This window comes from Bidens hawaiensis, unplaced genomic scaffold, assembly GCF_021521415.1.
Source record: "Bidens hawaiensis isolate Kalapana, Puna unplaced genomic scaffold, B.hawaiensis_p1.1 tig00015811_1, whole genome shotgun sequence".
Taxonomy (NCBI): domain Eukaryota; kingdom Viridiplantae; phylum Streptophyta; class Magnoliopsida; order Asterales; family Asteraceae; genus Bidens; species Bidens hawaiensis.
Genome location: NW_027492412.1, coordinates 230,629 through 247,031, shown reverse-complemented (window position 1 = coordinate 247,031; position 16,403 = coordinate 230,629). Strand labels below are relative to the sequence as shown.

General features: G+C 35.4%; 1 protein-coding gene across 1 annotated transcript; it reads right to left on the bottom strand.

Annotated features, from left to right (window-relative positions):
• Positions 1–6,456: 6,456 nt before the first annotated feature.
• On the bottom strand, positions 6,457–13,130 carry LOC143549818 (uncharacterized). Its single transcript, XM_077040616.1, has 6 exons — positions 12,053–13,130; positions 10,667–10,827; positions 7,627–7,837; positions 7,287–7,524; positions 7,068–7,188; positions 6,457–6,762 (listed from the first exon to the last, which is right to left on the bottom strand). The coding sequence occupies exons 1-6, from the start codon at positions 13,128–13,130 to the stop codon at positions 6,457–6,459; spliced, it is 2,115 nt and encodes a 704-aa protein (XP_076896731.1).
• Between the last annotated feature and the right edge of the window lie 3,273 nt (positions 13,131–16,403).

Below are 16,403 nucleotides of genomic sequence, written 5' to 3'. Positions count from 1 at the left end.
AAACTAATATTTAGTAACATTTTTTGTTAGTATGCGACGGCTAAATTTATTTTTTTATATAGTTTTTTTTTATATATTTTCATCCAGACAATTAAACGAATCAAGTTATTTAATGTCAATTTGATATTAATTATTTTAAAAAAAGTTTTTCTATTATGGCATTTATATATCAATTTGATATTAAGATAATGTTAAAAAGAAGTTTACGTTCGGGCGTTTGTAACACATTGATTATTAAAAGATAATAGTCATCGTACGATCATTGATACAACAATAAAACTTAACCCAAACTCTCCAATTAAAATGTGTTGGTAACATCAGGGGCCATAAGTAGGGATAAGCAAATGGTGCTGGTACCGAAAGAAGCATTTCGTTACTGGTAACGATACCAAATTTTTAAGAAAACTAGGATCAGGAAAATAGGGATCGATATCGGTAATTACTAAGTTTTAAGTTTTTGCCTACCGTACGAGTACCGATACCTAACCGAACTTTTTCGGTTCCGATACCCAGTTTTTTAGAAAATCAAGATCGGGAAATTTGGAATCATCGCTAGCCATAGGTTAAGAAATAATTTTTGGGTTACCACTGAAAAGTTTTTCTAGATCCGCCACTGCATTACATACATACTAGTAGGAAGTTGCGCAATACGAAGACAACAATAATTACAACACAATACTCATTTTCTGTTAATTTATTGGTGATCTAATCATCAAGTATTCTTACGATACAATGAAAATCCTTGATGTGTGGTTATCTAATCATCAACAGTAGAACCATTTTGACATTTTTATCTTGCAAAAATTAAGTTTAGCTGAGTTTACATGTATACGTACATACATGCTACCAAAATCCATTTACATAAAATGCTGCTAACTTTCATTTGTTGGAATATCTTCAAGAATTGTTTCACATCTGTGCATTGAAAAAACAAATAATAAAAGTTCAATTTGTCAACTGTGTAATACATAAATTACTATGTGAATATTAATCACTGAATCCAATGAAATAGTTACAAAATCATCAAATCATTGAAGGGTACCTTCATCTCAAGTTCAACACAAGCCATTAACCTTTCAGCATAACTTCTGCAAAATCATGTAAATAATGGTCAAAATCATAAAACTTTGATATATATACACATACACAGCTTTGGATTCACCTTGAGTACACGTTTGTGATATGAGAAACTTCAAATTTTCATCTGGAGAAGGAATCTATTTCTCACGTTAATTGAATTCACATTCAATCCCAATTCTGCATAAAAATACAAGCATGAGCCATCAAGTACTTTGTTTGCTTTCCCCAAATTGGTCCATTAAACAGTAGTAAAACCTTTATCTCATAACTGACAAACAGAATAAGTTTTGGTGACCCGTTAAGAAATTTCAATTTTACACTAACAATATGATGTGGTACTAACTGGCAATCTATGCCTGAAAACAATATGAGCCACTTTCTCAACCATATAAGCCCTTAACCAATTTTTGATCTGAAAAGAACATGTGACCCACTATATTAAAAATGAACCGAATCTTCTTTTGAAATAACCCGACTCACGAGGTTTCGATGGAAATAAGTCAATAAATGTAGACAACCATGTTGAGCCTAATTTAGTCTTTTGTATTTACTTAGACCATAATCGTTGTACTTAGGTAGCTTGACGGTTTTTGTATACTTGTATGTTTGAGCCCATTGGGCCGTAAATAATGTGAATGGAAGCATGGAAGTCTTCTACTATAAATAGTGGAGACTTATACACGAAAAATAAGCCTTTTGCCAAACAACTTATCCTAATACAACCTTCTGCTCTTTCTCTCTACACTCTCTTCTTCTCCTACCTTCTTGGAAATAACCAAACACTCCAAGATCCGAGATTTAGGTTAACCACTAGTGATTCAGCTAGCTAGTGATCCAGATTGACTCGAGAACTTAGTTGTTAGATCCGTCATGGGACCTACAATTGGTATCAGAGCTTTCGGCTGTATTAGGTATTGTTCTTGGGTCACAACCTTGAGTCTTGATCTTGTTTGAGTGGTTGAGACGTGTGGTTTGTGTGAAAAAGTGGGTTACGGGTTCACAAGATGAAACTCACGGTTTCTTTGTTTTTTGTTGTGGAAAGTTGGTATTTTGGTGTGTTGTGTTATTTGAGTTCTTGAGCAAGTTCATTGGTGGTGAAAAGCGTGCTTGGAAACTGATCCTGTGTGAAAAGAAGGTTTTCACAAGGTTTGGGTTTACTGGGCGATAATTCTGAGAGCACAGAGGAAGAGAGATTAGGGCTGGAAAACAAGATTGGAATTAAGAAGAAGGTTAGTAATGGAACATAATGGATAGTATAATAACAAATTACCCGGTGCTTGAACTAAATCCGCGAGCATAAACAGGAAGAAACCTAGATATGGCTGCTGGTTTCTTGTTCTTGGTGGTTTGGTTCTCCAGAGAGAGTTTGAATGACATTTGTGAAAAATGAAAATATTAAGAGATGAGGGGAAGATATCTTGAAACAGTTTTGCATGAGTTTGATTGGAGAAGGAGACGGATTGGTGGCAGACTGACATCGATGTCAATTTGGCAAGAAAGGAACGTCAGTTACAATTGTGTGGACAAGGATTTGATTTGGTTTGGTTATTTTGAAGATCCAATAATATCTCATGATATATTTAATATAAAGTTAGATTAGTTTAGATTTGTTGTTTTATAAACTTCATTATTTATTTTATATAAATGTAGATATGAACTGGTTAATATATAAAATCATAGGGTTTATATATTGTAGGGGTGTGTGTTTGATACCTGCCATAACTCTCGTTTATCGGTTCTCATTTCGTTTGGTTTGGTGAACTGACAGTTATATAGAAAATGTTTGATGTTTGGATTTTATATTTGGATACCCGATAAAACTGGATAATTATTGAAAGCTTCATAAAATTTTTGGTTTAAATGAGTCTCAGTTTCGTTTGATTAATTTGGGTAGAGCCAATGTTATAACTTAAGGTATTGTTATTTCACTATTCATATCTCTACCGAGGTCTACATGATCATTGGGTTAAACCCCATCAGTTATCATCTCAACGGTTAGACCCAAGCCCATTAATGTGCAGTTCTCTTTGACTATTCGATCAACATCACACTCGGCTTCTAACGATAAGTTTTTTAATAAAGAAAAATTTGTAGTCTTGTTTTTTGGGTTGTTACTTTTGGCTTTATAACTTCCCAAGTCAAAAAGTTATTGGCTTTGTTTGTAGGATTCCAAGTTCAAACATAATATGTATGCTTATAATAATAGAAATTTGAGGGAAATAATATCAAGTGGCTTTACAGCAAACACTTGTACCGATGCTATGGCCCAAATATTTAACATTGGCGGGTCACCGCTTCACTGAGAAATCAACGCTACGCATGATGTAGCTCAAGAGAAGATACGAATGATTCAATTGTTGAGAGAGACAGTGGTTTGAGGTTGATGTTGGGTGGCTGCAGCTACAGTGAGTTTAGGGTTTAGGTAGGATCAAGCTGTGAAAAACCCATTTTGATACCATAAACAAGTTGGTAGGTTTATTCATAATCTCTCTCAAAACGAAAATACCCTAAGGGTATAAATACAAAATAATAAATAAGAAAATAAAAATAAAAAATCTCTCTTTCTATACATGGAAATAACAATTTCCATAGTAATAGTTGATAGATTATAAGACAGATTTATCCCCTAGTTATGGCCTAGTGTGCTACTGGTAGAAGGCTTGTGTTTTTCACTAGAGACCCAAGTTTGATTCTCCTTTGTGTCATTTTGGGTGGATATTGGCAATGAAGGATTTGAGCTAGGCATTGTGCAAAAGGTTGTCAGTTCAAATCTCGAGCCCACCCGGGTTTTCATCCCACCGTTTATTACGCTAGAGAGTTATACTCTTGTGGTGATTGTATATACTCTAGATGGATCTCACAACTTTACTCGGATCAATCCATGTTGTTAGTTAGCGGAAATCACTAACAACACTTGGATCTTGGATCTTAGTTTAAATATAAAAGAGAGAAAAAGGTGGAAGTTGGGAAAGAACTTTTATTTCCAAGAGAGTTGTTTTTTGAGTTGTGGAGAAATGCGTAAAGTGGCCCTTTTATAAGGTCTCCATTTCTTCAAAGTTTACATTTTCACCGTACAAAATAAAAGTACTGAGTACGTAATACGATGACTAAAAGCAAAACAGAAAGACATACACAATCCTAATAACAATATAGAATATTGGTCAGATAATTTTTTTTAAAGTCACATTTTTTTAGCCTTACAATCACCCCCTTGACTTGTGATATCAAAACTTTGTAACACAGTGTCTCGCATCTTTACAAATTGCCCGATAAACCGAAGCCTCTTCGTTTCAATTCCCCCTCAAGGTATGACCCACCTAATTCATCCGTGAAGGAATTCCCGCTTCTTTATCCATCTCTGATCTTAAGCAATATAGGTTGAGAAGAGCTCGAATATTCACAAATCGATTTCAAATTACTGGATTCAACGATCAAATGACTAAACTCATTATTTCATCTATAAATCTAAATCCATATCCAATTTGTTCAAAGTTCACCACATGGATCCAACTTCTCAAACGCCTTGAAAATAATATAAAAATAACAAGCGTTAAACACGGTTAAACAATGACGAAAACCTAATCAATTTTGAGTCTTTTCAGTTTGGTCAATCCGGACATTTTCAATTTCTCGACCCAAAAATCGTTCCATATAATCAGCCCAAATAAACGAGTCATCACAAGCATTCCACATGGCCCAAAAGAAAAACCCAGCAGCCCATCTTTATGAAACTGGCCCAGATGGTAGATGACGACCCATCTTCAATTAGCAAACCCAACTACACAACCACTGTCATTTCTACTACCTATAATCTCGTCAGAGCCGCCGCAGATGCTGTTTCTGGCTCACCCCTCACCAGAAACCTCATACATTTATTCATCGGAAACACGAGCTTTCATGAGTCACCATCAAACACGGTCATCATCAGCAACCACCGAAGATCACCGATGCTGCTAACGGTAACCAGAAAAACATAGACCTGCCACAATCCACCGGACAACCATCCTCCGTCCAGCCACCCTCCAAACACCGACAAGAACCAACATCACCATCTCCACCTTGAACTACGGTACCGTCTGCCGGAAAACTATAATCCGGCACCATACCCGCTCTCTTCGTCCTTCCACCGGAATACCTACCTCCCACAAAAATCAGAGATAACCGAAACTCACGGGATAGAAACTGAACATCGGAGTTTGATTTGTACATCTCCAATCTTTAGAATCGTCGCCGGAGAAGAACCCTAGGCTCGCCGGAATTTCAGCGCATGACGGAACCGTCCCGAATCGCCGAATCTAAAAAGGCGAGCTTCTAGCACGATTATTTTTAACTTTATTTCCAAGATCTTCAAACTTTATTTTCAAAATTTCAACGGGTCTTCAAGAAATTAATATCTCGGTTCGAGTAATCGCAGAATTAGAACCCAAATATCAAGAACAAATTTGAATCAGTTAAATCGACCCGCTCCGATACCACTTGTAGGTCATCTGGATGGATCTCACAACTTTACTCGGATCAATCCGTATTGTTAGTTAACGAAAATCACCAACAACACTCGGATCTCGGATCTTAGTTTGTAAAAATAAAAGAGAGAAAAGGGTGGAGAGAAGATTTTTTATTTCCAAGGATGTTGTCCAATGAGTTGTCTGGAGAAATGGGTAAAGTAACCCTTTTATAGGGGGGCCATTTCTATAAGACTTACAAAATAAATGTACTGAGTACGTAATACATCGATTAAAAGTAAAACGGAAAGACATACACAATCCTAATAACAATATAGAATATTGGCCCTACAGTGGCACAATGACTGTCTTGTGGTAGACGGTGGTAAGGTTTCTTGGGGAACGCCCAAGCTAAACTCTGAAAGCCAGCGGTGGCCCGATTAAGACAGCATAGTCTAGCCAGAGTGGGGTAACAAAATTTTCCAAATTTAAAAAATGCAGTGGCCTAATACACAACAAAGTCACCATTCTTAGAAAAAGATAATAAGGTTGATTTGGGGAACATAACGTTCAAGCGCATTTTGCTGGAATTCAATTATTATGATTCTTATTTACAGATTTGTTGGGGCATATTTTTCTTTTGGTGTGATGAAAAATGTGGTAATATCATAGAATTCTCATAAAAAGTAAAAAAATAAAAAGAACTTTATGACTGTTTGCTTTGTCGAATTTCTTGACCCTAAAAATGAAAGAAAACATAGTAAATGAGGATTATACCCTAATCATCATCAGTGAATCAGGGGTCCTCCGCCATTGGAATTTGTCCGATTATCATTCCAAAATTTGAACCTTTTGAGAAAATTTTAGTTGGACCTTCATATTGCTTACAAGGCTAAGAAGTAATGATTCGGCCACGGCTAATTGTAGTTATAACTCAGCGAGGTAAAAGTTTGGTGATGGTTTCAATATCAACAGAATACATATTTCTGTTGGTTTTATTTTTCTTTTCTTCATCATATTTATTGGTTGAAAAGGCAGGTTTTCGTGGCATAGGCAGACTTTGATATTCATTCCTTAACATGGTTGAAACTTCCAACACTGATGGCCTGTGTGACCATTGTTCTTCAACAAATAGCAGGGCAACCTGCATGTATCTTGTTAATGTACATGTTGAAGATTCGTCATCTAATGAAGGATCTATGAACTCCATTCCTTTGCCTTCTTTCCATAGAACATATGCCTGAAATTTTTCATGGTCAATCACCAAAGAAAAACAAGTTGTGTTACATTATAACATCATAAGTTACACTACTAAATATAATTAATTAATATACATATGTGCCAATGTGGGCTAGCCCACTTCGTATTTCTAGTGATTATTTCTCTCGTCTTTTAATACCTATTCTAGCAAAACACATTTTGTAAAACTCTAAACATATTCCACAAAACAATCTTATGCTATTTTCTTTCTTCCAGATTCTATGGCATTTTTCTAGCAGTGGAACTCACTTGTTAGTTATTAGAAAAATAAAGTGAACAACTTACATATTCGAGGAGATTTAGGTTTTCATGCGGTCCATAGACGTTGTAGTTCTTCTTCCCACTTATGATTTGCAGAAGAAGTACCCCGAAGCTATACACATCATATTTTGGAGGAACACATCCGCTGCATTGCACCAAGAAAATAGTTAATCGTCTAAATAATTAGGAAATATTAATACTAAAAATTTTGTGGATTAATAATGCATATTGTTAGATACTTACTAGGTTCCAACAATCCGGTCAGTACTTGCTTCAATTTCATTGTTTTGAAAGCTTTTTGCTATACCAAAATCTGATATTTTTGGCTTCATATCAGCATCAAGTAAAATGTTGCTTGCTTTCAAGTCTCTGTGGACTATTGTTAGTCTTGAGTATTCTTGGAGATACAAAAGTCCTTGGATTATCCCATCAATTATTTCAACCCATTTCTCCCGGTTCAACATTGACCTTCTGTGTGGATCTACAAAAGTAATTTTATATCATTAGTAAATTTTATTAGAAGTAAACCAAGACATGGGTTCATATAATCGATTAAATATCAGAAATATATAAGATTTCTCACCGAAGAGGTAGAAGTCTAGGCTTTTATTTGGCATATATTCATATATTAGCATCTTTTCTTCTCTTTCAGTGCAGAACCCCAAGAGTTTTACTAGGTTCACGTGTTGTAGTTTTGTTGCAAATGTAACCTCGTTCTTGAACTCCTCGATTCCTTGTTTAGAACTACGTGAAAGTCTTTTTACCGCTATTTCTTGTCCATTTGATAATTTTCCCTGATGATCCATCGGTAAGATCAAACAATAAATTAATATAAGCATGGAAAAATAATATATCAAAACTATGCTAGACCATATATGAGTATATGGCCAATATTGGCTAGTCTATTAAATTTAGAGTCAATCACAAACAAGTAGACATTTATTCTGAGTATGCTGCAGCTATATAAACAAATCACTCATTATTTAGTAGTGAAATAGGCGACTGGGAGTTGCCTACTACTTTTACTCTTGTTTAACAGTTTTTTCCACCAATACAAACTTAAACTAATGTGTTGAATGAAACTATATCACATATATATCGGCCCATGTATTATCATTCGATTATAGAATAAAATATTTAGATTCGGATGTGTAAAAAGTAGATATACACGTAAAAGTATGCATAGCATAACGATAGAGGTATATCTATTGGTTAATCATCGATCTCGTTAAAGTTTCGTTAGTTTATTATCGGACAGATAAACTCCGTTGGAATGTTCTGTTAGTGTAGTTAGGGTACAAAATGTAATTAGTAGATAGTTTGTGTGTATTATTGTAATTAGTTAATTGTGAACGCCCCGTTTCATATACAAAATCAATATTACAAGATTCGTTCGTTATAATTATTGTTCGTTTCGTCAATTGGTATCAGAGCGAGGCTCTAAAACCCCAATTTCGGAACCCTAATCGGTGAATTCCAGAAGAAGGGGAAAAATATGGTTAAGCAGTACATGTTGGCGATAGATATTTCCGGCAAGAGAATCCGGCTAAATTAAAGCATCCGGCGTGCAAGTGTTAAAAAGAAACGCCGATTAAAAGAAGAAGCGTGACCAATTGTGTGAAATTCCGACCATAAAATCGTCGTTGCACCGGTGAAATTAATTGGAGACGTTTGATTACAACGGTGATTGGGAAATATAACTGGACACCGCATCTGTGCATCTAGAAAGTCAATTTATATATTGACCAAAATATAAGGAAAAGGTTAATAGATTATTATAAATAATAATAATTATTAATTTATTATTAGCAAAAGAAAAAAAGGAAATTCAAGATACTTATTCTTTTCTAAAGAATAATAAAGAACTTGACCAAAAAATCAAAACGCTCCGAACCTTCGTGATTTATTGAGAAGAGGTTTCGAACCTTCGTGATTCGTTGAACAAGAGTAAAACATGTGTGGCATCTAAGTCCTGTGTGGCAAACAAAGACCTGTGTGGCAAATAATCCTGTGTGGTACAAATCCTGTGTGGTAAGAAGAAAAACCAGTGTGGTTCAGTTGAGAAGTAAGAAAATATGTCTGGCAAAGAAGATTCGTCAAGTGGATCAGGAAAACTTCGTGAGCAAGGGAATATATCTCTTCAATGTCCAAAGTTGAATGAGTCAAACTATACAACATGGGCATTGTTGATGGAGACAGGCTTATGGTCTTTGGGAAGCGGTAAGCTCAAAAGAAGAAGTTGATGAGAAGAAGGCATATACGATCAAGGCAATGATCCTACAAACATTGCCAGAAGATATTTTGATGCAAGTGGCACAACACCCGACAACAAAAGAAGTGTGGGACGCGATAAAAGTTTGACACTTAGGAGCAAATCTAGTTCAGAAGGCACGTCTACAAACATTAAGGAGCGAGTTAGAGACGTTAAAAATGAAAGAAAATGAAACCGTGAGTGATTTCTCTGGAAAATTGGGAAGCATAAGAGCCAAATTTAAAAGTTTTGGTTCTAATCTCAAAGATAAGATACTTGTAAGAAAATTACTCTATCGAGCAATATTTGGAAATTGACAAAATGCCATTTGAAGAAGCGGTAGGAAGAATAATAGCTTTTGAAGAACGCTTAAAAGTAAAGACGAACTAGAAGACGATAACGAAAGAAAGCTCCTGATGGCTAGCAATCATCCTAAGAATTGGCGTCGTGGAAGAGGTCGTGGTAATGGAAGCCAAGACAAAGATCAAGAAAGAGAACCTTTCAAAGAAGAAAGAAAGCGTGGAAATGCGAGTCGCGGAACCAAAGACAAAAGTGACCTCAAATGCTATGAATGTAATGAATATGGTCACTTTGCATATAAATGTCCAAAGTGGAAAAACAAAGAAAATGAGAAAGATCCGGAGGCACATCTCATACATAGTTTAACTACACTACTGTGAAGACAAAGCAAGCCATGTTGAAGATCGAGATTAAGGGGGTGATTGTTGGTTAATCATCGATCTCGTTAAAGTTTCGTTAAATATTTCGTTAGTTTATTATCGGATAGATAAACTCCGTTAGAATGTTCTGTTAGTGTATTAGGGTACAAAATGTAATTAGTAGATAGTTTGTGTGTATTATTGTAATTAGTTAGAAAATAAACGAAAGGTTGCGTCGTATTATGAACCATCGCAACGGTCAGAATGTAACCGTCAGAGTAACCGCCGGTGGGTATAAATACCACCGGCCACCACCATTGTAAACATCCCGTTTCATATACAAAATCAATATTACAAGATTGGTTCGTTATAATTATTATTATTTACGTAGCATTGTTCGTTTTAATCGATCATGTGGCCGTCAATATCACACTTAATACACTATTACATGATATTGTCTAAAACTTATAATCATTCCTAGTGGATAGCATACATACACTGCCTATGATATTTTCATCTCAAGATGTTAATTGTCTGTTTTAGCGTTAGGCATCGATCACTAGGCCCCATGCTAATTCCCTCTCATGCCATCAAATGAGCATAATGTACACATTTTTTTTTATAAAAAAGCTAAGTTAATTTTGGTGCAGATCCAATTTCAATGATGGTTGATTATGAATAATTTGGTACTTGTAAACAAAAGAACTAAGTACCTTGTAAACTGGTCCATACCCCCCTTCGCCAAGCTTATTTTCTTCCGAGAAGCTATTTGTAGCATCTGTTATGTCTGCAAAGCTAATTACTTGCTGATTATGATATGATGAGTTGCCACTATTCATCATCGTCATCATCAAGACCATCACCTGTTTCACTACTATAGCAAACCGAACATGTTATATATGCTTAGATACATGAAATTGTTTTAACATAACGATACAGGTATATCACACTTAAATTTCACTTTCCTTAGATAAACATGATTTGACTATAAAGGTCACCAAGTTAATATCGATATCAGATTACTGCAATTTACAGGATAATGATTGATCAAAATTTCTAATAAGTTGATATTGATTTAACATTATTTTTATTTTCTGAGAATGGTGGAAATCGGCAAGTAAAATTTGGAGGGTAAAAAGTCTACCTGTTGATATGATCCTTTTTCTCATGTAACAAATTATGCAGCCTACTAGCAGGATAAAGGAAGCAATTGTGCACAAAGCAATCACAAATGATCGCTTGTGGTGGCCGCGGTAATTATCTTCTTGCGCTGCACAGTTTTCATTGTAAGTACAATAGCTTTTCAAACTACCTTTGTTTATCATGGATAAAAAAAAATGATGCATGTTCTTATATTACACATAGCTTTGTTTTTTATTATATTGAACTTTTGTGTGTGTATAGTAGCGGTCAGAAGAGATACGGACCATCAAGAGTTAGTCAGCTCTGTGGACCAAGATGGAGACAACATGGCTAGAAAATAGCCCAACTTAAAAATGGCATAACTTGCGTCATATCTAGAGTTAACAGGCGATAAGTAAGGTACACAAAAGTCCTAATAAACCGAATCATGTAACAAACTAACCCTCGGACCCAAATTTCAACAGCTGGAGCCCTGATTTTGAACTCACGGTTTTCTCCAATTTTACGAGTTTCAATTTATTTACTTTTCTATATAAAACACATGAATCTTTTGATTTGAGTAATTTGCGTGTTTATTTAGGAACTTATTAACATGATATGATTAGGCAGTTAGTTTCAGAGTTCCAAAACTGACTTAATACAGTATAGCCTAGAATTAAATAGTTTATCAATTTCCTCAATGAAAATTCGTTATTATTTATGTTTCTGCACTGCGTCAAGAAGTTTCGGACGCTCATCCATTCAATCTACTAAGTTGTTATAATGAAAAATTAATAATATTTTGTAAAAGGGTATAAATTGCATAAAAATGTTATACGTTTCACCTGAATTGTCATTGTATTTAATTAACTACGGAACTTATTGCCCTTTCTCTAATCATATTGAGCACCTAAGTAATTTATTAAAGTGGTCTAAAAGATTGGGCAAAAAGTGTTCATCTAACTATTTGTACTTACCAGCAGCTTTTGAGAGTTCCCAGTTGTGATCATTCGGGAGCTGCCATACGCTATAACCACGAAGCCCCTTCTTTTTTGCATACGCAACTTTACTTTTAATAGCCTCCACATCATCAAACCCAATCCAAAACGAATAAATGGCACAATAATTTATCACGTATGTTGAATTGTACAACGAATTTGTCTTGTAACTTCTCATGTGCTGCCTGATATAATCATAGCTCATTGATCCATCCCGTGTAATAGCTGGACCTTTCGCTGGTGCACCGATGCTATTATCTTTAGGGTCCACAAGGGTCCAGGCATAGCCGTGGTATGCTAGACCCAACACTAGCTTGCTAGCCGGTAATCCGCTTTTGATCCATTCATTTACACCATAATCAGTATTCATGTGGCTAGACGGATCATATAGGGCTGAGTGGGCCCCAGTGAAATTATCGGTCATAGAAGTATGATAGTCATATGATCGAACATGCACCCAGTCAAAATTCTTGCTCACCGAGTCAACCGGATAACTCACTGAGTTAAGTTCAGGCGAGTAATGAACTCCCACGGTCAAGATCAGGTGTTCTTGATCTACTGCAACTCGCCACTCGTTAAATAAGTTCCCTAAGCTGGTCAGGTTTCCCTTTGTATTTAACAAAGTTGTAACATAAAGATCAAGCCCTTCAAACCCGTAAGTTCGAGCCATTTTTATTGAAGACTCGATGAAAATCTTTCGATAAGCGGGGTTTTGAGTCATTAATAAAAAGTTGGATGAATTCCCATTGTTTCCAGGGTTTTCATTTTGTGTCCATATTGACAAAAGTGGTTTAACCGATGGGTTGCTTTTTTTAACCGTGGATACGAACGACGATATATATGGCTCATTTGATGCTATTGGAACCAGCTCGTGGGTTGACGGGTTGATGTATGCGAAAGCAAATACAAGGTGAGTGAAAAGAGCTGAGTTTATGTTGGGCATCGGGTTTTCGCTACCAGCATACCAATAACCGGCTTTGATCCATGTTTGTGATGTTGAAGTTTTCCATTGTAAAGAGAGGAAGATGAAGAGGAGTATAAGGGAAAGGACGCTCATCAATTTGGACAACAATTAAATGCCAATTTGGTTGTTTTTTGTTTAGGCAGTCGAGTCACTCTTTATATGCAGGAAACTACTCCTCCATGCTTTCTATTAATTGTGATGTTTGACTGGTTTTACATCATTATTTTGTTACTATAAATATACTTATTTTATTATTATGTATAGGTCAGATGATAGATGTTATCCTGGATTATGGTAATATTTTTGGTTTGTTTTCATGATAATTAATATAAAATAGTGATAACTAGTGTTTTACCGGCGCGTTGCACCGGGTAAATTCGGACGGTGGTAAAACTCAAGTGTTGTCAATCCCGGGCATTGAATTTGTAAGTCGACGCGAATTCAGGTGATTTTGGTTATGTGCGTTATGGGCGTATCGTCGGTTGGTAAAACTCAGTCTTTGTAAAACCCAGGCGCGAGACGGTGAGTCTAAACAAATTTGGTCTAAAACAAAAAATAAAAAAGGTATACACAACACACCAAATTGAATTTAGCAAAAAAAAGCTAAGAAAATAACAACCATATTCCATTGGAAAGATTTGAACTTGGGTGGCAAACTATATTAGACATAAGAACATCTCCACACAACCAACATGCTAGAAGTCAAGTTATTTTCTAAGTGGAAACTATCTATTATGTACCAAAATAAAAGTTTATCAAAATACAAACTTTGTGGCACCAAACTTTTCTTTTATACTATATATATAATGTATATTGATCTATATGATTTATGTGTATTAATATTACTAAATATATATATATAAGCATCGTAATATCCTATTATTTTGTTTAGTTGTTACTTTTATGAGGTGGAAGTCGTCTGTTTTGTTTGTATTGATCACCTAAAGACAATTCAATTCTTCCACGTAAAGGTAGCTTATCAACTAATCTTTTGATAGAACTTTCATGTGAATTCTCAAGGTTTGCCACGAAGTTATTGTTATGGACTTGACTTTTCAATTCAAAATTGATTTATTGGAAGTATGTATGAATGGGTGTGAAACAAGAAAGTGGAGGAAAATGTCAATGTTAGGCCCCGTTTTGTTTATTTGAGTCTTTTGTATTGAAATATATATGTGTTTGGGCTCGCGTTGTGTATTTGTATGCTTTTGAGCCCAAGGCCTTGTAAATAAGCCCAATGGGCATTATTATATGAAATAAAGTTCTCATGCATGCTTCCTATAAATAGGAAGTATGTCACGAGAATAACAAACTTTTTGTCCAATTCTAATATTCTACCTTTCCATCTTTCTTGCTCTCACTCTTACTCCCTACCCGAAAATAAACTTCAAGATTCGAGACCAATGATGGCTTGGTGTGATATTCGCTAGCACCGAGTTTGATTGATCCAAAAATAGTTATTAGATCCACCTCGTTAAGACCTACAATCAAGTTATTCCTATGAACTTGACTTATTATCAATTCAAATTTGATTTATTGAAAATATGTGTGTGAATGGGTGTGAAACAAGAAAGTGGTAAGACCCTTATATATTTATGGAATCAATTGAAGGCCTTAATCAAAATTTTATCAGGAACAATCAGGATATATAGATAAGGGTCAAGTTATTTTATAAGAGGAGACAAAAAATAGAAGAATGAAAAGAATTTATAGCAATAAAAAAAATAAAAAGTTAATAAAAAAAATCATAACTTAAATTTTAATACAAACGAACATACAGTGTGGAATAGGGGATAGTTGTAGATGTTGAGCTACTACTAGAGTTTTGTATGACAGGAGATTCCCAACTAAACTATTGGGACATTTTACATGGGTGCAGTTAGACCTGTGATGTTATATGGAAGAGATTATTAGGCCATCAAGAAGACACATTCGCGTAAGTTGGAGGTGGTAGATATGAGAATGTTAAGGTGGATGTGTGGGCACACAAGGTTGAACTAAATTAGAAATGGTGTCTTCGAGCGAGATTAGGGATGACTAGGATATCAAATAAGATAAGAGAGGGGATATGAGATGGTTTTGGACACAACTCATCCCGTCATCCGCTGATTCTTCAACATCAGTCGGCTCAGACCTCCACTTAGTTTTACCCAAGCTTCATGCTGGTCATGGATAGATTACCCAGGTTTGGGTCCATAAGCAGTGACAATGAAGACTCGCTTTCACTACGGCTCCGATGGGTTCCCTTAACCAAGCCACTACCTATGAGTCGCCGGCCCATTCTTCAACAGGCACGCGGTCAGAGCCCCCGGCTCCTCCCGCTGCTTGGGAGCTTACGGTTTCATGTTCTATTTCACTCCTCGATGGGGTTCTTTTCACCCTTCCCTCACGGTACTACTTCGCTATTGGTCACCCAGGAGTATTTAGCCTTGCAAGGTAGTCCTTGCTGATACACACGGGAAGAGAATACAGGGGATAACTCCTGTTATGTTAGGTCTGTAGAAAAGATTATTATAGAAGGGAGTGGTAGAGATAGACCAAACTAACTTTGGATGAGTGGATTACGCATGATTTGATAGACATGCACCTATCCGAGGACCTGGTTGAGGATAAGAATTTTTGAAGACGTAGGATTAACGTTAAAGAATTCTAAGGCAATGCATAGTTGTTTTTTTATAGAAACATATCTTAGGATGTTTCTTTACCTTATTATGTTTCGTGTCGCTTTGATTAATTATCGTCATATTTTTATTAATTCAACTTAACGTAATATGTTTAGGTATTTATCTATTTATTTTTAAGTTCCAAATGAAATATTATTGTGATATTTTATTTTAAATTATTTTCTTATACTTTAGTATTCGTCATGCTAGGTTTTATATTTTAGACCGACGTATCAAATCATTACTCTTTTATAATAAATATTGGGATTTTTACAAACATCTCCTCCTCTTCCTCCTTATTATTATTATTATTATTATTATAACCTATACATTGATTGATTTTGTCTTTGCTTTCTAGAGGTCTAGTGATGAACTTTTGTGTTTCTTTTATACAACTCCATACATATAGTTTTAGATCTAGTGGTTTCTATGGATGCAACATCTTTATTTTTTGGATAGAGGTACGGTTTACCTACATTCCATCATCCAAGACCGTGTTAATAGTTTTGCTAACAGTGGGATTTTTATTATGTATGATTGTTGTTATATATATAAGGCAAACTTAAAATATTATGATTTATGGTACCACTAGAACTAGTTAGAGCATTCTCAACCAGTGTCCCATAATTATGTGAGTGAGTTTTGTAAACGATATGGCTATGAGAGCATTCTTAGCTCGTGCCGTATAATTATGTGAGTGAGG

Excerpts from the sequence above, each read along its gene's own strand:
- LOC143549818 (XM_077040616.1), bottom strand. The coding sequence starts at position 13,130 with ATGAGCGTCCTTTCCCTTATACTCCTCTTCATCTTCCTCTCTTTACAA. Across the intron at positions 7,525-7,626 it reads CCTAGACTTCTACCTCTTCG|ATCCACACAGAAGGTCAATG; the intron begins GTGAGAAATCTT and ends TTACTTTTGTAG. Across the intron at positions 7,189-7,286 it reads GACCGGATTGTTGGAACCTA|CGGATGTGTTCCTCCAAAAT; the intron begins GTAAGTATCTAA and ends GGTGCAATGCAG.